Source organism: Thamnophis elegans, chromosome 12, assembly GCF_009769535.1.
Source record: "Thamnophis elegans isolate rThaEle1 chromosome 12, rThaEle1.pri, whole genome shotgun sequence".
Taxonomy (NCBI): Eukaryota; Metazoa; Chordata; class Lepidosauria; order Squamata; family Colubridae; genus Thamnophis; species Thamnophis elegans.
This window is the reverse complement of record NC_045552.1, coordinates 47,086,878-47,110,094: the sequence shown is the minus strand read 5'-3', so window position 1 is coordinate 47,110,094 and position 23,217 is coordinate 47,086,878. Positions and strand designations below refer to the sequence as shown.

The following is a 23,217-nucleotide window of genomic DNA, read 5'->3' as shown; positions in this document are numbered from 1 at the left end:
GGGCTAAGCAGCTTCCGAGTTCTTCTGTTTTAGTCTTTTTAACTTTTCTGTCACAGTGGGTGTTTTTGGAAGCCTTTCAGCCTCTCCCGAAGGTGCTTTTTCAAAGGTGCCTCCCTCAACACCATTGCAGCTCCTACTCTCTTTTCCCCTGGCTATGATTACCTTTTGGATCTGTTTCTTAGCCTGCATTTATACACAGACTTCCTATTGCATTTTTGGTCCCCAAAGTCTCTCGATCAAGGAGTCTACAGCTTATTTATGCAAAACCAAGACTGGCAATTCCCAAGTGATTCCCAGCAAAGCCAGTTAAGGGAATCTCGTGTGTTAGGATTGGGCCAGAAAAAAACTCTACCTTCGTCTTGAAGGAATATTATCAATCAGAAACAGGCAAATCTGAGTTTTTTTGCCTCCAATTTGTTGATGATTTTTATACTCTTGCATTTGACCTCTTGGTTCCCTTTTCCTTGACTTTGAAGCCATGATGGTTTCCTAGATCTTTAACCATAGTTTACTTGAGCCTGTGTGTGTCTCTTAGTCTCCCCCCCCCCCCCAGACTGATTATGAACCTTCAGGTCTGGAAAAAAAATGTAGAAAAATATAGCTTTCTGAACCTGGTTTGCTGTGAATTGAGCTCATTTAGAAACATGCTGTTACAGAACACTAGTTCAACCAATGAAGGTGGAGGATGACCCTTATAAGGAAAATAGAATAGAATAGAATAGAATAGAATAACAGAGTTGGAAGGGACCTTGGAGGTCTTCTAGTCCAACCCTCTGCTCAGGCAGGAAACCCTACACCACTTCAGACAAATGATTATCCAACATCTTTTTAAAGACTTCCAGTGCTGGGGCATTCACAACTTCTGGAGGCAAGTTGTTCCACTGATAAATTGTTCTAACTGTCAGGAAATTTCTCCTTAGTTCTAAGTTGCTTCTCTCCTTGATTAGTTTCCAGCCATTGCTTCTTGTCCTGCCCTCAGGTGCTTTGGAGAATAGCTCGACTCCCTCTGCTTTGTGGCAGCCCCTGAGATATTGGAACACTGCTATCATGTCACCACTAGTCCTTCTTTTCCTTAAACTAGACAATGCACACAAATGTACACAAAAGCTACTTTACATGTGAATGTAAAGAAGACTGCAGAGTGCTCTCTCTCTTTCTCTCTCTCTCTCTCTCTCTCCCTCCCTCCCTCCCTTTCCTTAGAAAAAGCAAGCAATCTATGGAGACCAGTTACAGGGCTGGATTCAATATGTTTATTCCATAACAGTGACTACCCTAGATTTGCTGATGTAGGAGAGAGGCTGGCAGAGTCAGGGGGAGGCATCAAGTGGGGCACCACTTCAGAATCTCTACATAGTCACAAGAGGACAAAGTCTTGAATGCCTTTGTAGGTGCAAACTGTTTCTCTGAGCAGGTTCCTGTACATGAGCAATAAATCAGTAATTTTGAAGCTTCACTCTGGCTGTTTGGTGCCTGACAGTGACCCTGCATTTGAAATTGTTAGGAAACTTTGGTTAGCTTTATCCAATCTCTGTGGCATGTTGATATTTATTCTTTGTTTTTGTTTCCTTTGTCTCCCCTTTTCTTTCGATGCTGGCAGCAAACTCTGGAGATGAACCTCACCAACTTGGTTAAGCGCAATAGCGAGCTAGAAAACCAGATGGCCAAACTGATACAGATCTGTCAGCAGGTGGAGGTATGTGCGAGGGTGTGTGGGTACTCTGTATCTGGAGGGGGGTGGGTGGGAGATCAGATGGAGTGTGTGTGTGTAGAAAAGGGGGGGAAGGAGGAAGCGGAGAATGAACATGATGACGATATTCTTCGCTGGTCAAGTGATTTTTGAAAGTCTTTGGTTGGTGTTCATACAACATGCCAAGGTGAGACCATTAGGATAGCAATAGCACTTAGACTTATATGAGTTTATGAGTTTATTATTTATAGGCCGCCCTTTTCCCTGAGGGGACTCAGGGCGGCTTACAATTTATAGGGAAAGGGGGGTACAAGACAATAAAACAATAAACATGAAAACAGTGCAAGTAAAAATAAAACACAACATTCATCATTCGGGTGGGGGGAGGTTACGATCTTTATCCCCAGGCCTGACAGGATAGCCAGATCTTGAGGGCTGTGCGGAAGGTCTGGAGGGTGGTGAGGGTACGAATCTCCATGGGGAGCTCGTTCCAGAGGGTCGGAGCTACTACTGAAAAGGCTCTCCTCCGTGTAGTTGCCAGTCGGCACTGACTGGCAGATGGAACTCGGAGGAGGCCTAATCTGTGCGATCAAATAGGTCGCAGGGAGGTAATTGGCAGGAGGCGGTCTCTCAAGTACGCAGATCCACTGCCATGAAGGGCTTTATGGGTGGTAAGTAAGACCTTGAAGCGCACCCGGAGATCAACAGGTAGCCAGCGCAGCTCGCGGAGGATGGGTGTTATGTGGGCGAACCGAGGTGCGCCCACAATCACTCGCGCGGCCGCATTCTGTATAAGCTGAAGTCGCCGGATGCTCTTCAAGGGCAGCCCCATGTAGAGCACGTTGCAGTATTCCAGCCTAGAGGTCACAAGGGCCCGAGTGACTGTTGTGAGAGCCTCCCGGTTCAGGTAGGGTCGCAACTGGCGCACCAGGCGAACCTGGGCAAATGCCCTCCACCATCTGATGGTCACAGCCATCAGATGGTGGTCGAAAGTCAGCTGTGGGTCCAGGAGGACTCCCAAGTTGCGAATCCTGTCTGAGGGGTATAAAATTTGACCCCCCAGCCTGAGTGATGGAACACTAACCAAATTATTGGGAGGGAATTTAGGTATTTAGGTATTTATTAATGCTTATAGGCCGCCCTTTTCCCTGAGGGGACTCAGGGTGGCTTACATAAAATAAGGGGGGGGGGTATACAGACAATAGACACAACAATACATAGAAGTAAAATAGTAAGCAACATTCATTCATCATTCGGGTGGGGACAGTTATCTTTGTCCCCAGGCCTGACGGGCTAGCCAGGTCTTAAGGGCTGTGCGGAAGGTCTGGACGGTGGTGAGGAAACACAACAACCACTCTGTCTTCTCCGGGTTGAGTACAAGCTTGTTAGCCCTCATCCAGTCCTTAACGGCTTCAAGACCCCGGTTCATCACGTCCACCGCTTCATTGAGTTGACACGGGGCGGACAGATACAGCTGCGTATCGTCCGCATATTGGTGGTATCTTATCCCGTGCCTCCGAATGATCTCGCCCAGCGGTTTCATGTAGATGTTGAATAGTAGGGGGGATAAGACCGAACCCTGCGGCACCCCATATGTTAGGGGCCTAGGGGTCGATCTCTGCCCCCCCACTAACACCGACTTATATACCGCTTTACAGTGATTCACAGCCCTCTCTAAGAGGTTTACAGCCTATTGTTTTCCCCCAACAATCTGGGTCCTCATTTTACCCACCTTGAAAGGACGGGTGGCTGAGTCAACCTTGAGCCTGGTGAGATTCAAACTGCCGAATTGCAGGCAGCCAGCAGTCAGCAGAAGTAGCTTGCAATACAGCACTCTAACCACTGCGCCACCGCAATTGTGTGTGGTTTACCCTATGTGGTTTTAGTATGATGTAATGTTAGGCCATCCTTACCTATTTAGGGGTAATGAAATGCTGTTCTGTTTTGTTAACCCAACTGAATTTAAAATGTGACTACCTAGCTTTAGGATCTTCAAGGATACCAAACATTTCTAATTGCCGTATTTTTCGGAGCATAAGACGCACCAAGATTTTGAAGAGGCAAATTAAAAAAAAGGTTTTGCACTCTGCAGACCTCCCCAAAAGGCCCATTTTTTTTTGCAAAAATGCCCTCTTTTTGTCAAAAAAGAAAAAAGAAAAAAAGAGGCATGCATAGCCTTTAGGAGGTTTGTAGAGTGCTCCTGGGGACTGGTGGGGGGGTGAGCAAAAGATGGTCCATTCTTTGTGAAAACGGGCCTGTTCTTTGTAAAAAAAAATGGGGGGGGGCATGCATAGCCTTTAGGAGGCTTATAGAGTGCTTCTGGGGTCTGGGGGGGAAAACAATTTGCCCTCCCCAGCTCCCAGGAACACTCTGGAAACCTCCTAAAGGCTATGCACAGCAATTTTTGCAAAGGGGGTGGGGTTTCAGGAGGCAAAAAATGCTGTATTCAGTGTATAAGATGCACCCAGATTTTCACCCTCTTTTTTGAGGGAAAAAGGTGCATCTGATACTCCGAAAAATACGGTAGTGTTCTCAAGAGGGCCTTCTTTCCACCTCTTGCATTTTCAACGCACCCCACAATCCTTCGCTTTTGCTCACTGAAAACCAGATATTGCTTTTTCCCTCCCTGGTTTATTTGAAGCAAGAAGAATGGAGTCCTCCTAATCACGGAGATTTCATTCAGTGCACTGGAACAGCAAGGCAGAAATATTCTGCCTTACTGCTTCCAAATGCAGAACAATTAATAGTGAATTATCTCAGTGCTTTGTTTACCAAGGCGATGCCCGGGGAGAAGCCACAGCAATTAGTTTCTTCTTAATGGCTTATTGATGCTCAGTTACTAAATTAAGAAGTGATTCCTTGAACAAGATGCCACTTCTTCTTCTTCTTCTTTTTAATAATGGAAATAGAGATCATGATTTAGGACAGCGGAAAACCGATTCAATATGCGGTTCAGCTTTATTTCTCAGGGGAATCCCACCTCTCCTCTGTCATCTACCTGCTACCACCCTCATTCTCTCATGCAATTCCTCTCCAGCCCTGTTTCTCTTAGATGCTTTAATTCTTTGTGAATGAATTGGTTGGCAGAAGCTGGGACAAGTAATGGGAGCTCACTCCATTACGCGGTGCTAGGGATTTGAACCGCCCAACTGCTGATCTTTCTGGTTGACAAACTCAGTGTCTTAGCCACTGAGCCACTACATCCCTGATAAACTAAAATATGTTTAATTCCAAAAATGAACATGAGAATGCATAATTAACTGGGAGTAAACCCCATTGTTCACGGTTACATTGCAACCTAGAATTCACAAAGAACCGAAAAGAGTAAATAAACAGGGTGGGTAGGGGGTGTGGAATGATCCCCCTGCACCCAGCCAGGAGGACCAATCTCAGTGGTGGGTGTGGCCTGTGGCCTCGTTTGTGGTGGGTACGGCCTACTCTGTGGGTGTGGCCTCCTTTGTGGGAGTGGCTTGCCGGCCATGTGACCTGGTGGGAGTGGCTTGCCAGCCATGTGTTTTCTTTCTTTCTCTCTCTCTCTCTCTCTCTCTCTCTCTCTCTCTCTCTCTTCCCTTCCTTTTGTCTCTCTGTCCCTTTTTTCTTTTTTTCTTTCATCTCTCTCTCACTCTTTTTCTCTCTTTTTTTTCTTTCTTTCTTTATTCTTTTATTTCTCTTTCTCTCTCTCTCTGTGTCAGTCTGACTGTGTGGGTGGGTGGCAGTGGTGGGTTTCAAAAATTTTTGGAACCTCTTCTGTAGGTGTGGCCTGCTTTTCGGGTCCACTGGTCGAACCTCTTCTAACTAGTTTGGTAGATTTGACGAACCGGTTCTACCGAATAGGTGCGAACTGGTAGGAACCCACCTCTGACCAATCTGCACAGACTCCTGATCTCTTCAACGGACAAATGTCCACCAAAGACCAGAAGAAGGAACAGCAAGGAAGAAGGTGAAAGTTGACGTCAAAAATAACCTTGGTTGAACAATTAAAATGGAGGAGAAAGTGTAGATTACATTAGCAGTCTGGACCTTAGAAAAAGCAAGACAGACAGAAATTTAACTTGTTAGAGCTTGTGGTGCTGGAGAAGGCTCCTGCATGTTCCTTGGACAGCAACGGTGACCAGCAACAAGCAAGTACTAGAGGCCAAAACACCAGTTGTGACCCCAGAAGGCAAAATCACAATACTTTGTCCATGTCATGTGGGGAAATTCACTGGAAAAAGCAATTATATTTGGCAGAATTAGTGGTAAAAGGAAACTAGGCCGTCCAAGAACATGGTGACTGGAAACCATCAAAGCTGACCCCAGCCAAAGTATAGAACAACTCAAAGAATTAGTGCAAGATCGGAAGATTTGGAGAGACCTGGCATAGAGAATAATCAAGAGTCGGACATGATTGAATGGATTTCTCATTCTCCTCCTTTTTCCTCCTCCTCATCTTCTCGTCCTCCTCCTCCTCTTCACCTTCTCTTCTTCTCCTTCTCTTCCTTCTCCTCCTTCTCCTCCTTCCCCTCCTTCCCCTCCTCCTTCTTTTTTCCCTTCCCCTTCTCTTCCTCCTTCTTCCTTCTCCTCCTTCCTTCTCCTTCTCCTCCTTCTCCTCCTCCTCCTTACTTTTCCTTCTCCTTCTCCTCCTCCTCCTCCTTCCTCCTCCTCCTCATTCTCCCTCTCCTTCTTTTTCTTCCTCCTCCTCCTCCTTCTCCTCCTCCTCCTTCCTCCTCCTCCTCCTTGTCCTCCTCCTCCATTATCACACTGGCAGTGTTCCGTCTCCTGGTTCAGGATTTTGAATGGACTCGGAATGCAGGGAACAGACACGCAATATGGATCCCAGCTAACGATCTCCCCATCCACTTCTGCTGATATTGCTGCCTTGGGAGAAAATATCCCATCGATTGAAACCAGCGCTAGCCAATCTTGTCTTCTGCCAATGCCCTCTCTGCTGATCTCCCTGCTGGCGAAAGGATTTGATCTTTGTTTGCAGCAATTTTGTTTCCAAACACCACTCATTGTGCAAGGCAGATTGATCTCGTTCCCCTCCACCCGCCCATCGGCCGCCCACTTCTCATCCACTAAAAGGCCGCAGTGTGTGTCCTGAGCTGGCCAGAGCGGAGGCTGTAAAGCTAAATTAATGAAAAGCCATCAGCAGCCCCCAGCCTGAAGTGTCAGGAAGAGGCATAGCATTTAAAGTTCACCGAAGAATATATTGTCCCCTGGAGCCTATTGACTAGAAGATGACCATGTGCCACTGCAGTAACATGCTTTATAGAAATGCACAGGGAGAGCCCCACTGTCTTCATCCTGCTGGTTTCATATTCAGAGAACTCCATTTAGTTGAAAAGTTGCGCTGTTCTTGCCAAAGGCCGTTTCATTGACTAAACTTGCTTAAACCAAGCAGTTGCTGCCTTCTGAAATGGGACTCCGAATGTTTAGATGCCCTGGGTGACGTTCATTTCACAACGGCCTTTTCTCCAACTCCAGAGGAGTTTTGGGAAGCACATCTCCCGAAACGTTTAAGCTTCTGGCAACTCGAGGAGATATAGTCCCCAAACTACAGAGGGAACTTAGGGGAACTTACCAAATTTGCAGATGATGCTAAGCTGGCAGGAATAGCCAACACCCTAGATCAGTGATGTCTAACCTTTTTTGGATCGTGTGCCCAAAGCTGGGGGAGCACAGGGGGGTTCTGCATGGGCGTGCCCACATCCATAATGCTATGCGCTCGACCCCAGAGCTCCCCCCACTTTTGGTGCACTTTTTTCACCTTCCCGAGGCTCCAAAGGCTTTCTAGGAGCCTGAGGAGGGCGAAAACAGCCTCCTATGCCCGCTGGAGGCCCTTCGGAGGCTTCAGGAGCTTCCCTAAAGCCTATGAAGCGTGAAAAACTGGCCCTATGGGCAAAGTGGAAGTTTGGGAAAAGTGATATCTGGTTTCTCCATAAGGCCATTTTTCACCCTCTGGAGCCTTCAAGGAAGCCTCCTGGAGGCTCCAGAGGGTGAAAAATGGCCCTACGAGCAAACTGGAAGTCCGTTCCTGAATTTCCAGTTTGCCCGTATGACCACTTTTTCGCATTCGGGGGGCTTCAAGGAAGCCTCTGGAGGGCGAAAAACAGCCATAAAGAAGGCCAAAGTCAGCTGGCCAGTGTGCACATGTGCACTGGAGCTGACAGGGCAATGCCTCACATGCCTTAACAAATGGCTCTACATGCCACCTGTGGCACATGTGCCATAGGTTCGCCATCACAGCCCTGGATGATAAGTTCAAGATCCAGATAGATCTTGACAGATTTAGCAATAGCAATAGCAGTTAGACTTATATACCGCTTCATAGGGCTTTCAGCCCTCTCTAAGCGGTTTACAGAGACAGCATATCGCCCCCCAACAACAATCCGGGTCCTCATTTTACCCACCTCGGAAGGATGGAAGGCTGAGTCAATCTTGAGCCGGTGAGATTAGAACTGCTGAACTGCAGATAACAGTCAGTTGAAGTGGCCTGCAGTAGTGCACCCTAACCACCCTAACCACTGCGCCACCTCGGCTCTTGAACACTGATTTGAACACTGGGCCCTATCTAACAAAATGAAGTTCAATGTAGAGAAAAGTAAACTCTTACACTCAAGCAAGAAAAACCAGAAGTACAAATATAGACTGGGTGAGACCAGGCTTAAAGCAGTGACTGAGAGTGGGGTCTTGGAGTCTTAGTGGACAAACAGTTAAATATGAGCCAGCGGTGTGCAGCAGCAGCCAAAAAAGCCAACGCAATCCTAAATTGCATTAACAGAGGGATACAATCAAGATCAAGGGAGGTACTAAGACCACTCTATAAAGCCTTAGTAAGAGCACACTTAGAGTATTGCATCCAGTTTTGGTCACCACACTATAAAAAAGATGTTGAGACTCTAGAAAGAGTGCAGAGAAGAGCAACCAGGATGATTAGGGGACTAGAGGCTAAAGCATTTGAAGAACGGTTGCAGGAACTGGGCATGGTGAAGAGAAGGACCAGGGGAGACATGATAGCAGTCTTCCAATGTTTGAGAGGCTGCCACAGAGAGGAGGGGGCCAAGCTATTCTCCAAAGCACCTGAAGGCAAGTCAAGGAATAATGGATGGAAACTGATCAAGGAGAGATTCAACTTGGAAATAAAGAGGAACTTTCTGACAGTGAGAACAATTAACCCATGGAATGGAAGTTGCCTTCGGAAGTTGTGGGAGCTTCATCCCTGGAGGCTTTCAAGAAGAGACTGGAGTGCCATCTGTCAGACATGGTGTAGGTTCTCCTGCTTGGGTGGGGGGCTGGACTAGATGACCTACAAGGTCCCTCCCAACTCTGTTAACCTGTTAAAACATCAATTCCCGCCTTGTTTCTTCCCTTCTAAAGAATGGCCCATTTGCTTCTCAAACCTCTCAGTGTCTCCCGTTCTCCAGTTGAATGCCTTTCACCCCATGTCACCTTCTGCTTTCAGATGCCTTCCGCAAGGTTAATCTTGCATTTGGGGGGGGGGCATCGGTTCTGTAGATCCAGGGGTCTTGGCCTATGAAATGCCAGTGAAAGTGGTACATTCCTTTTACTTCCTGATCAAAAGCAAGGCAGATGAAAGGGATCAAAGGTGCACTTTCCTCCCCAACCTCTCTATGAAGGCAGAAGGAAAGTCTTTCACTCTAACTGCCGGTTGGCTTTTAGCTGCGTTTCTGAAAGATCCTTTTTCCCCTGGGGAGACTGGGATTTGGTCCAGGGGATCAAAGAAAGGAGCAGACGTGACCCCAGTGAGGACTTAAATCATCAAGAGTTTGATGTTTTCAAAACTATAATTTGGCGGGGTAGTGTTTATGTGTGGATTTTCCAGGCAGTTGTTGGAAACAAAAAAGGATGGCTCTTTGGTCTCCAGACGTTCTGTGAAGCTCTCTCTACGAAGGGATCCTGTTTGGTAATATAGTATGTTGTTGTTGTTAGTTGCGAAGTTGTGTCTGACCCATCGCAACCCCATGGACAATGTTCCTCCAGGCCTTCCTGTCCTCTATCATCCTCTGGCGTCCATTTAAGCTCACACCAACTGCTTCAGTGACTCCATCCAGCCACCTCATTCTCTGTCGTCCCCTTCGGCTTCTTTTGTCCTCCATCTTTCCCAGCATGAGGCTCTTCTCCAGGGAGTCCTTCCTTCTCATTAGGTGGCCAAAGGATTTGAGTTCCCTCTTCAGGATATGGCCTTCTAAGGAGCAGTCAGGGTTTGATCTCCTCTAGGACTGCAGTCCTTGCAGACCATAGGAGTCTTCTCCAGCACCACAGTTCAAAGGCCTCCATTCTTTGGTGCTCAGCCTTTCTTCCTTTGGTGTATATAGAGATCAATAGGCAAGCATGCTGTGCTAATTAAAACCAACACACCAAGGAAAAGTAGTCCAATCTGTCTCTCTCTCTCTCTCTCTCTCTCTCTCTCTCTCTCTCTCTCTCTCTCTCTCTCTCTCTCTGTGTGTGTGTGTGTGTGTGTGTTTATTTCTTTCTAAGAATCGTTAGCACTAATCACTTTAAAACATTTTTTAGAAAAATCTAAGTCACTGCAAATTTTATCTGGACTAGACTGCCTCCTCCTTGAATCAGTTTTAATTATATATATGGGCGGGGGGGAGAGATGATAGATAGATGACAGACAGACAGACACAGTAGATAGATAGATAGGTGGATGGATGGATGGATAGATGGATAGATGGATAGATGGATAGATGGATAGATGGATAGATGGATAGATGGATAGATGGATAGATGGATAGATGGATGGATGGATGGATGGATGGATGGATGGATGGATAGATGGATAGATGGATAGATGGATAGATGGATAGATGGATAGATGGATAGATGGATGGATGGATGGATGGATAGATGGATGGATGGATAGTTAGATATAGAGATAATAGATAGATAGATAGATAGATAGATAGATAGATAGATAGATAGATAGATGGATGGATGGATGGATGGATGGATGGATGGATGGATGGATGGATGGATGGATAGATAGATAGATAGATATAGAGATAATAGATAGATAGATAGATAGATAGATAGATATAGATGACAGCCAGATGAGAGAGAGGGATGGGGGAGAAAGAGAGAGAGAGAGAGAGATTATAGACAGACAGACAGACAATCAGACAGAAAGAAAGACATAAAGACAGACCAGGCAAAGGAAGCAAGAAGAGGCAATGCCTCAAAATGCCAGGAGGAAAATGGAAAATGGATTTATTTTTTGAAGTACTGAAATTGGGTCAGACTTTGAGGGAATTCTATTTCCATCTGTTGGATTGCAATTTCTGCATCTTTGTGGTTTTAATTACAGCATGGGGGGTGGGGTGGGGGAATCACCCATACAATTTCTTGAAGCTAACCTGTACCAAAGGCTGCTGCTTCTCACCTCTGCAGCCGTTTTGCACAGACATTAAGATGGGGAGGGAGGTGGGCAGAGCCGGATTCACAGAGAAAGGCTCGAGCAAGGCCCGTTTCTGATGTTGAAAACAAAACGGCGAAAGAAACAGAGCTATGGAAGTTGCCCTCTTGTTCAGAAAACCTTCACCTGCTTTCCAAGTTTGCGATGCCATCCATCAATGGGCTTTTCCAACCTGGGCTTCCTGATACAGTAAAAATCACACACTTAGCCCCCCAAACCCTGTGTTCTTTTCAATGGCTGCGAATTAGGTTCATTCACAGCCTGTAATGAGTCACAAATAGTTTGTAAAGAGTCTGGCAGAAGTCTGCCAAAGTCTTTTGGGATCAGGCTGATAAGCACCCACCTTTATGTCCCTTGAAATGCTGCCAAAGACCTAATTGGCAATTAGCTTTGCGAGGCCACACGGAGCACTGAGTCGAAACAGAGCTTCGGACTTTAAACCGACCAGAACGAACAAAGTTGCTTCCTGCAAAGGCTCACATGCCTTTGCTCCTCCTTTAGGTCTTATGGGAGGGGCCAATCATCTCCAAGCCTTACTCCTGAGTTGCCCCTTTTGCTTTAACTGTTCTTACCTTCTGGCAGCTCTGTGAAAGCACACATTGGGAACAGGCTCCCCCTGTTCCTCTGCTTCATTGATGTCTGACTATGGAGGCTCCAGAGGCAGCACATAACTACCAGATGGACCTGGCCCTCTCTCTGCCTCCGATGCAGAGCTCTCGTCCGAGCCTTCCCCAGACTCCAGGACTGCCCCATGTTTTTCCCCAACCTCCTCACTGTCCGACTCTGCTGCCAGCTCCGCAGGCTGCCAGCGGACCACAGCACAACAATGAGGACAGTTGCCTGCCTGCCTGCCTGCCTGCCTGCCTGCCTGCCTGCCTGCCTGCCTGCCTGCCTGCCTGACTGACTGACTGACTGACTGACTGCCTGACTGCCTGCCTGCCTGCCTGACTGCCTGCCTGACTGCCTGACTGGGCCATTGCCTTTCTGCACTTTTTATTAATTTTGCCCTTCGAGAGCTCCTAGAGTTTAACCAGAGACGTTGCTGGGATTTAACTGCAGATTTGCCCAGCCCCTGAACCTGCCAACTTATCATGCGTAGGGTGGCTGCTGCTTTTTACAGCCTCCTCTCCTTTTGAAGTCGAAGAGCTATATTTGCCTTGAAGTTGCCTTGTCTGTCCTAACATTATTATTGGTAATTGAGGTTCATCTCTCGGCTGAGGCTCTTAGATCAAAGCAGGCATCTCTCCAGCTCTTAGGCGCCTTGCAATTTATTCTTTCGGTAGGGCAAGAGAGATTGATTCCTTTGTGTGCTCCTTTGCTAAGCCAGACAGACAGGGACATGCACCTGTGCATGCGCCTCTCCTCCCTGAGCTGAAGCAACATTGCCATGCCCTTTACTTTAATCCCTTGGGATCAGTTCTTGGGCCTTGAGCTGCTCAACAGAAGCTGATCTGAGTAGATGGAAACTGAACTGTGCAACAGACAGCCGACTTTACGTATTTATGAAGATGAGTTATTTAGTTGCAGCAGCTTGATTAAAGGTAAAGTTTCCCCTCGCACATATGTGGTAGTTGTTCCCGACTAGGCGGCAGCTCTCATCTCCACTTCAAAGCCAAAGATCCAGCGCTGTCCAAAGACATCTCCGTGGTCATGTGGCCAGCATGACTAAACGCCGAAGGTGCACGGAACGCTATTACCTTCCTGCCAAAGGTGGTTCCTATTTTTCTACTTGCCTTTTATACATGCTTTCGAATTGCTAGATTGGCAGAAGCTGGGACAAGTAACGGGAGCTCACTCAGTTACATTGCGGTAGGGATTCGAACCGCCGAACTGCCTTCATGAAGTTTCAGATTGTTTCATCAACCCGGAAATCTTTATTACATGAAAATAATTTCATAAATAGCAATAGCACTTAGATTTATATACCGCTTCACAGTGCTTTCCTGCCCTTTCTAAGTGGTTTAGAGTCGGCCTCTTGCCCCCAACAATCTGGGTCTTCATTTTACCCACCTCGGAAGGATGGAAGGCTGAGTCAACCTTGAGCCAGTCAGGATTGAACTCCTGGCAGTGAGTAATGAGTTAGTCTGCAATACCACTGGGAAGGAAGGGGAAGGGGAAGGGGAAGGGGAAGGGGAAGGGGAAGGGGAAGGGGAAGGGGAAGGAAAGGAAAGGAAAGGAAAGAAGGAAAGGAAAGGAAAGGAAAGGAAAGGAAAGGAAAGGAAAGGAAAGAAGGAAGGACAATAGAATTAGCAATAGCACTTTGGCTTAGAAATGAGCACTGCCCCTAGAGCCGGAAACGCCTAGCACGCATGTGTGGGGGAATCACCTTATAGAACTGAACCAGCTATTAAGCTCCAATATTAACCGCTAGGTAGTATTTCAATTTTTGTCCCTAAGGTGCTTATCAAAAGCCATCCGGACTTTCTTGGTTTTTCCTTGAAAACATTTTGCTTTTCATCTTGGATGAGAAGCGAAATGTTTTCAAGGAAAAACCAAGAAAATTCCATTGTCCTTTGAAAAGCACCTTTGGGACAACCATGACCTGGATGACTGAGAATCCCCATAGACACATCAATTCTTGCTTTTCTACTCCTCTTTAAAGTAATGGAGGGAGGGGGAAGAGTTCGAGAACAAGAAATGCAACAGAATCCTTACCCTACAGTAGGGACAATGTAACCTCTGTTGATGCCAGAGTTCTTGTGAACCTCCCCACAACTCAATAATTTGGAAGATCCTAGAGAGGGCAAAAGTTGGCTTGAAACTCAACATTAAGAAAACTAAGATCATGGCATCCGGCTGTCTCAATTCCTGGCAAATAAATGGGGAAGAAATGGAGGTAGTGACAGATTTTATTTTCCTGGGCTCTAAGATGATCACAGATGGGGACTGCAGCCAAGAAATTCAAAAACGCTTGCTCCTGGGGAGGAAAGCTATGGCAAATCTAGACAGCATACTAAAAAGCAGAGACATCACCCTGCCAACAAAAGTGTGTATAGCCAGGGCTCTGGTTTTCCCAGTTGCAATGGATGGCTGTGAAAGTTGGACCATAAGGAAGGCTGAGTGGCAAAGAATGGAGTCTTTTGAACTATGGTGCTGGAGAAGCAGTGATGTGCGGTGAGCTTTATGGCTGGTGAGGCAGCAATTTTTTTAGACTTGTGGACTTCAACTCCCAGAATTCCACAGCCAAGCATGCTCAGTTCCTATTTAAAGTGACAGCATTTTTCCCCCTTGCAAAATAAGTTTTCCTTCATTCTTTTTCTTCTCCCTCCCCCTCCTTCCTTCCTCCCTCTCTCCCTCCCTCTCCCCTCTCTCAAACAGACACACGCACACAGAGAAGTTGGATCCCTCTCTCACTCACTCACTCTCAAACAAACACAAACACAGAAGTTGGATTGGATATATTTTCCAATGGCTTGAAAGCAGCTTCTCTGCCATACCCCCTCCTTCCCCTGCAGCCTTTCGATCTGAGCCTTTGATTGCAGGTGGAGCCATGTTGCCTTTTCAAACTTGTAATCAGTGAAGCTGGGCTTATATACTTTTATCCAGCTGTGTGTGTGTGTGTGTGTGTGTCTGTGTTTGTGTGTTTGAAAAGGCAAAGTGGCTCTGCATGCAATCAAACTTTTTGAATTCCTCCCCCCTCCCCACACACGCACCTTTTCCAGCTGTTTCAGAGAGGATTTCAACTCTGCTCTTGCCTGCCATCATGAAAAGCTAGTTGCTCCCACGGAACTCTAAAAAGCCTCTAAAAAATGCCCTCTACAGGAGGCGAGAGAACCACATGCCTCCTTTGCATAAGGAATTTTTCACATTTTAACCCTTGCTTAACTCTGCTCAAGTGATCATAAAGATAGAGTAAAGGAGGCACGTGGTTCTCTCACCTCCTCCTGCAGTTAAGCGCTAAGCATAGTCATCCACTGTGACTCTGACAGCAACTACCTTAGCCTTTTTCCTTTTACATTTTTTTTTCTTTTCATGATGACAATGGTGAGGCCCTGCCTCCCCTGATTGCACATCCCTGTGGAGAAGACTCCTGCAAGTCCCTTGGACTGCAAGGCGATCCAACCGGTCAGTCCTAGAGGAGATCAACCCTGACTGCTCTTTAGAAGGCCAGATCCTGAAGAGGAAACTCAAAGACTTTGGCCACCTACTGAGAAGGAAGGACTCCCTGGAGAAGAGCCTAACACTGGGAAAGACGGAGGGCAAAAGAAGGAGGGGACGACAGAGAAGGAGGTGGCTGGATGGAGTCACTGATGCAGTCGGCGTGAGCTTCAATGGGTCCAGAGGATGGTAGGGGACAGGAAAGCCTGGAACATTGTCCATGGGGTCACGATGGGTCGGACATGACTTCGCAACTAACAACAACAAAATTTTACAATGCCCCTGTTACCTAATTATCTACTCGCAATTGCATGCTTTTGAGCTTCTAGGTGGTCAGGAGCTGAGGCAAGAACAAGAACTCACACCATCCTGTGGGTCTCGAACCGGAACTATCAGCATTCCAGCTGACAAGCTAAGCGTCTTTAACTGCTGAGCCATTGCGCCCCTTTCTTGAGACAAAAGTAGAATTCCCAATACCATTGGCTGCATAGTTCTTAACAGCCTGCCTGCTAAAATATCCAGCAGGGCCGTGCTTTCATTCCACTATGCTCAGCAATTCCTGTGCTTCAGGTGTTTTTTTTTTTCACTCCTTAAGTGCAGGCATTCATAGAGGCATCTTTTCTTTCTCCACCCCAATCTCTTTAACTTTCCCCCTTCCCTCCTCCCCCGCCAGATGCCTCTGGTTAGACCTGGAACCCCCGTAATGGTCACGTCAAATGGGATTTGCAATTTTCTTTTCAATTGGGAAGCTTCAGAATTCTCCCTTCGGGCTTGCAGTTTTCCACTTCATTTGCAAGTTTTAAGCTCTGCCGATTGCCCCTTCTAGCACAGCTGAAGAAAATGCATTCCCCCCCCCCTCCTGTTTTAGCGAGCTTCCTTCTAGCCAGGCTTCAAAAGAAAAAAGAGCCAAATGATGCAGCAGGAAAGGGTTTTAACATCAAGGAGACACTCCAGCATCTCTTCATCGATACCTTGGATAAATCACGCCCTCTTAGCAATGCTAGAAGTTCCGACACTCAACTGGCCTTGTGGAGAGAAAAAAAAACCAGCCATGGCAGAGCTGAAGAGTTAATGCGCAATTTCCCCCCCCCCCCTTATCTATTTGCTTCCCCAGCTTTCCTGAGTACTGTATTTTTCGGAGTATAAGACGCACCTTCCCCCACTCAAAAGAGGGTGAAAATCTGGGTGCGTCTTATACACTGAATACAGCATTTTTGGCCTCCTGAAACCCCAACCCCTTTGCAAAAATGGACATGCAGAAAGGTTTGGAGGCTTGCAAAGTGCCCCTCGGGGTTGGGGAGGGCAAAAACGTGTGAAAAATGGGTCGTTTTTGCTTGTTTTTGCCCCCCCAGCCCCCAGGAGCACTCTACCAGCCTCCCAAAGCTCTGCATGCCCCCTCTTTTTTTGCAAAAAATGAGGTGTGCCGAGGGTTTGGGAGCCCTGCAGAATGCAAAAACTTTTTTTTTAATTTGCTTCCTCAAAATCGTGGTGCGTCTTATACTTCGGTGCGTCTTATAGTCTGAAAAATATGGTAGTTAATTGTGCACCGTATAGGAGGATTTCCTGCAATGCAAAATGTTAACATTTTCTAAATGTTAGCATTTTCTAATTTTGTCGGAGCCCCTGTGAAAAGAAACAGAACAGCCTTTTTTTTTGTCTCCTCTGATCTTCCTTCCTCCCCAGAGGCTGCCTTTTTGTATTCGGGAGGGGAAAAAATTGAACAGATTAAAGGTGCCCATTTCAATGACATGGCATGTGGTGCCAATGACTCATGGAGGAAAATGCCTCCTGTGTTAAACATCCTTCCATCCGTTGGCTTCAAACAACTTGCGGATGCAAGGGAGATGAGCATGGCAATACAAAACAAATCAACTTGCACGCGGATTGTATAAAGAAACATAGAGCTCTTCCATTCTGCGTGCATTGTGATGTTTGAAGGGGGAACAGGGATGAATGTATGCGGTCATAAAACTTTGAATCCAGACAACGTTTTTGGTTAAAGGCGCTGAGCTTGTGTTGGAATTCATGGTTCGAATGTATTTCTATGCAACAACTACAGTAGTATTCAGCCATTAGATGGCAGTATTTACAAGTATGCATCTATGGTATATACTCTATGCTCTTTTGTTCTAAGTAGCGTTTCCTGACTCAGTTAATATAATTGAGCAGTAAAGCACATGGTGACTGTACTGTTTCTTTGCTTTGTGGTGCTATATACTGTATAAACAGAATTTCTAATAGTTTGTCTGCTGAAAAGCTGACAGTGCTAGTTTGAGACCCACTTGATGGCATGAGCTCCTGTTCCTGCCATACCTCCTTCCCAACTAGCATTTAAAAAGCATGCAAATGTGAGCAGCTAAATAGGTACCACTTCAGTGGCAAAGTAACCACATTTCATGCTCTTCGGCATACAGTCATGCTGGCCACATGACCACAGAAGTGTCTTCGGACAATACTGACTCCCTTGGCTAAGAAACTGAGATGAGCATCACCTCCTAGAATTGGACACCAATGGACAGGGGAAACCTTCCCCTTTTCAGTTGTCAGGACACAATAGAGGATGGAAGGCAACATTGCTAAAAACCCATCGTAAAATTGATAAGATAAGAATTGCTCTGAGCATGTTTTAATAATCTGCAAATCTGAAGACAGGCACTGATGTGTACTTTGAGTCTTCTCTGAGGAATTCACCATGATGTGGACTTAAATCACAAGCATCCATATGCACCCACAATCCCAAAGCCCTCTTCTTAAATTTTACCGAAAAGCTTTTTGTGTAACTCATGTCTTCCCTTTTTCCCACCCAGCCGATGCTTGGCTTTTGATGAGTAGACCAATGAGAAATAATCACCGTGGGGGAAATTACATCTGAGGCAGGAATGTATGGTGTGTGTTGGTAATGGAGCACCATTTTTCAAAATGAAAAGTAGCCTCAGGTGACAGCGGGGAGAGCAGGAAAGCTACAGGAAAGGAAGGGGATGCTTGTCCCTTTCCCCCAAGGGCTGAGCCGAGGTGGCGTAGTGGTTAGGGTGCAGTACTGCAGGCCACTTCAGCTGACTGTTATCTGCAGTTCAGCGGTTCAAATCTCACTGGCTCAGGATTGACTCAGCCTTCCATCCTTCCGAGGTGGGTAAAATGAGGACCCGGATTGTTGTTGGGGGCAATATGCTGACTCTGTAAACCGCTTAGAGAGGGCTGAAAGCCCTATGAAGCGGTATATAAGTCTAACTGCTATTGCTATTGCTGTTTCAATTCTCAAAATCTGCCCCACCACCTCACAGATACATCCTGAGCCTCACTTGGAATAGAAATTAAATCAAACCTTTATTGTCAATGCACAACATGTGTAGAATGAAATGGAATGAGCCTCCCTTGGTACAGTCCCCCCCCCCCAAGAAAAACCCAGAAAATACATCTCAAAACAGAAATCTCTCTAGGTAAATAAAATGGCCAACAAAGGACAGTTAAGAATTCCACATCTGGAGAACAGTGTGTATAAGTAACTCTACTGTTAGTACACCAGGCGTTATGTGTGTAAATACAAGTCCTCCACCTTTGCTTTTGTTGGAGTTGCTGTTTCTGTCAAAGCGGTGTGGGGTGCAGGTAGTTAGCTCCACTAAGTGGATGAAGCCAAGTTTCCATGATAATCATCATGGCGCAGTCGTGAATGAGCTTATTTGCCACCATCAATAGCTCAAGTTAGGGTGGGAGGGAGAGAGTGGGAGAGGGAGGGCGAGGGCGGGAGAGAGAGAGAGAGAGAGGGAGGGAGGGAGGGGGAGGGAGGTAGGGAGGGTGGGAGAGAGAGAGAGAGAGAGAGAGAGAGAGAGAGAGGGAGGGAGGGAGGGAGGGAGAGAGAGAGAGAGAGAGGGAGAGACTCAAAGTTGCCAGAATAGTTTTCATTCCTGGGATGGCCGGCCAATCTCTTCTTAAAAACCTCCAGTCTTGGAGCAACCACAACTTCTGAAGGAAAGTTGTTCCACTCACAATCTCCTGGTGATTGGCACAAAGAGTTGGCTTTCATGCCTAAGGCAGGATTAGAACTCCCTGTCTCCTGGTGACTGGCCCAAAGTCAGAGAGTTGGCTTTCATGCCTAAGGCAGGACTAGAATTCTCTGTCTCCTGGTAATTGGTTCAAAGTCACGCAGCTGATTTTCATGGCTAAAGTGGGGCTAGAACTCCCTGTCTCCTGGTGATTGGCCCAAAGATCACCCAGTTGGTTTTCATGGCTAAAGTGGGGCTAGAACTCTCTGTCTCCTGGTGATTGGCCCAAAGTCAGAGAGTTGGCTTTCATGCCTAAAGCAGGACTAGCATTCTCTGTCTCCTGGTAATTGGTTCAAAGTCACCCAGCTGGTTTTCATGGATAAAGTGGGACTAGTCTCCCGCTCCCTGTCTCCCGATTTCTAACCTTCTGCCTTAACCAGCAGACCAAACTCTTATAGCGTTTGCTATAGACATGGAATAGTCCTCACTCTGCTCCATTCTTACCTGTTCCTCCTTCCTTTCCCTTCTCTCTCCTCTTTAGGTAAACACAGCCATGCATGAGGCCAAACTGATGGAGGAATGCGATAAGTTAGTGGACATCATCCGTCAGCGCAAGCAAGTGATCGCTGTCAAGATCAAAGAGACGAAGGTAGGACGGCGATGCTGTTAAGAGGCAGAAGATGCTGATTGAGTAGGAAGTCCACTTTATGGCTCGTTTTGAGTGTTCTCTTTAGGCCAGCCATTCTGTTGTTGTGGTAGAACCTCAGTGTCCTGTGTGGCTGGCAAACTAGCTCCCTTTATGAGTTTATAGACTACTTTCCGGAAGTTCAATTCTTCCATTGTCCAATTGTTTGGTTTCAAAATGCAGTGGAACAATAAGAGCAGTAGACTTATATGCCCCTTCACAGTGCTTTTACTGCCCTCTCTAAGGGGTTTACAAAGTCAGCTTAATGCTCCCAACAATCTGGGACCTCATTTTATTGACCTTGAAAGGATGGAAGTCTGAGTCGACCTTGAGTCCCTGAGGATCAAACTGCTGGCAGTCGGCAGAATTAGCCTGCAATACTGCATTCTAACCACTGTGCCACCCCAGCTCTTAATACTTAATAAGTATCATAGTTATGGTCAGATTTCCCCAAAACGGCCACCACAGAAATATATCCCCTAAACAAATATCATGATCAACTTAATATTCATGAACAGTTCATAAACTACCAACTTAATATATATGAACTTAGCCATCAGAGAAAAGTTAGCAGTCCCTTCAGTGACCAAGTTGGCCAAAGAATAAAGGAACAGTGTATTGAGATTGTCAGTTTTCAAATGAAATGAATTGGGTGTTACAAACTTCTCTGCCTTGTGAGTCAGACGGGGAAACATGGCCAGGTGAGTGTTACTTTTGTGCTGTGAATTGCAGCTGCTCCTGGATGGGCTCCAGCAAGGTCTGATCCTTGCCCAGCTTCAATTGCTTTAAATTCCCAAGAGTTGCTTGAAATTAAAAGTATTCATTAGAAAGTAGACGAGCAGTGGAAGAGGGATCTCAGTGCTTCTGGCCAGAATACAGTGTTCTCCAGGAGTGGGAATGAAAATGTTTAGCAACCAGTTCTTCGCCCGGTTGCTGGGTGGGCATGGCCACAGGGAGAATGGCCTACTCGACCTCCTGCACCACGGCTGGGGGGCAGGGGGGGCATTTTTACCCTCTCCAGACCACTGTTCCCTCTAAGGTGCGCGCGTGCGCGGCCGCGCACGTGGCTAGAAACCTCCGCGCAGAGATTTCTAACTGCCGCGCAGAGCTTTCTACCAAAGCAAACGTGGGGAAATCCTTTGCAGGCAGCTAGAACTGGCCGCCCGCAAAGGACCTCCCCAGACTTGTTTTGATGAGCCGCCCGTGGCAGTGGTGCCTCTCTCTCCACGCGGAGCACCTGAGCTGGCCCCCGCGTTATCCCTCCCCCTTCCTCCTCTGCCGTGCTTTTGAGGCCGCGGGAGCTAGTAGGAAAGCGGGGGAGGTGGAGGCGATGGCAGGGATAACCCAGAGCCCAGCTGAGGTGCTCCGAGCGGAGGGGGAGGCACCGCCGCCGCTGCTTTGCCGGTGAAGGAGAAGGAGCAAGAGGACTGGCGGCTTTGAAATGGTCCCGCCGGCTGCAGATTTGATTCAGCGTAAGCAGGGGCCGCCGAACACATGCTGAGCCGACTTTGCGCAGTGAGGCTGAGTAATTCAACCCCCCCCCCAAAGAACACGTGTCTGTGTGTGTGTGTGTGTGTGTGTGTGTGAGAGAGAGAGAGAGAGAGAGAGAGAGAGAATTGGATCAAAATTGGTGGCCAAAGGAGTGGAAGGAAGGAAGGAAGGAAGCCCTGCCCCCTGTGAAAAAAACTGAAGATGGAGCAGTGAATGAATAAGCCATAAAAGCAACAAACAGTTAATGCGTAAGTAAGCTGAGGAGGGAGTTCTCAACTAAGGAAGCAATATTAGAAAGAAATATAAAAAGCTCAATATGCCAAAACACTTATTTTAGTCTTCATTTAATTACTTGTATTGTAGTCTGATGTAACATCTTTTTAAAGTTAACGTTAGTTAGAAAAGATAGGGTACAAAACTTAAATAATAAAAAAAATTCTACATTCATTTTGATAAATAAATGCAATACTTGATTAATTTCATATCTTTATTTAAAATAGTTTTGGCATGGCATATCATTTTATTGACTCAGTTGGAAATGATGTGGATGTTGTATCTGATTCTGAGGCATATATATTCTTAAGTAACATAACATATAGCATATTGTCCAAACTTGCTAGACTATTTAATTGATCTTATTACTTTAAAGGGGGAGAGTTTCATGATAAATTATTTTATTACATTTATGTTGTATTTATATATTATATTTATTACATTTATATTCCACATTATATATTTGTATTGTTATTTTAGTGTTTATTGTCAATTTTGATAGATATATTGATATATCAATACTGATTTTAATCATACTAAATAACAATTACTGCTATTATTTATCAGCATTAAATATTTACATTTTTAATATCGAGTTAGTCATATTTTAGAATAATAGGATTATCTTTTAATAGGATAATTGGCAAAATCTAATTCAAATGTGATGGGTTGCATTCCAAAGGAATGTGAGAGGACAGGTTGCCTGCAAAATGCCAGGACCCAGGACCTGTTGGTGCCATGTCTCTCTCTAGCCAGTCTAATGATCTAAAAGCTGAGCAGAAGTCTTTTTTTTTTCAGGGTGAGCGGAAAAGTATAGTGTTTGAGTAGCACATTTTCATGCCTGGCATTCATCAGCTGAAACCTCGCTCACAATTGGTGCTTGGCGCTTGGAATGTTGCGCAAATGTCCAGCAGACGAGACAGAAGTTCAAACTGTTGCTCTCTTAGGTGCTCAGGCATGAAACTGTGCCGCTCAAACACTATACTTTTCCGCTCACCCTGAAAAAAAATTAGAGGGAACATTGCTCCAGACTCCGAGGCTTTCCTTGAGCCTCCGGAAAGGGGAGGATGCCCAGAGTCTCCATGCAGGCCCTGTACTTACATGGTATGATGAATGGGCTGTGTGGAGACTTCTGGAGGGGGCAGGGTGGATTGCAGAGGTGGTATTCAGCAGGTTCTGACCAGTTCTGACCAGAGCCGAGGTGGCGCAGTGGTTAGGGTGCAGTACTGCAGGCCACTTTAGCTGACTGTGATCTGCAGCTCAGCGGTTCAAATCTCACTGGCTCAAGGTCGACTCAGCCTTCCATCCTTCCGAGGTGGGTGAAATGAGGACCCGGACTGTGGGGGCAAGTTGCTGACTCAATTTGCTAAACAAATCTGTAAACCGCTTAGAGAGGGCTGCAAGCCCTATGAAGCAGTATATAAGTCTAATAAATAAATAAATAAACAAATAAATAAAGTTCTGGAGAACCGGTAGGAGAAATTTTGAGTAGTTCGGAGAACTGGCAAATACCACCTGTGACTGGCCCTGCCCCCATCTATTCTCTGCTTCCCGAGTCCCAGCTGATTGGGAAGGAATGGGG

At 46.3% G+C, this 23,217-nt stretch overlaps 1 protein-coding gene across 1 annotated transcript in view; it reads left to right on the top strand.

Annotated features, from left to right (window-relative positions):
• Positions 1-23,217, top strand: part of MID2 (midline 2) — a 229,851-nt gene that overhangs the window by 157,795 nt on the left and 48,839 nt on the right. The window contains exons 3-4 of the mRNA XM_032228641.1: positions 1,598-1,693; positions 19,728-19,835. Coding sequence (XP_032084532.1) covers positions 1,598-1,693; positions 19,728-19,835 — 204 coding nt within the window. The remainder of the gene's footprint in view (positions 1-1,597; positions 1,694-19,727; positions 19,836-23,217) is intronic.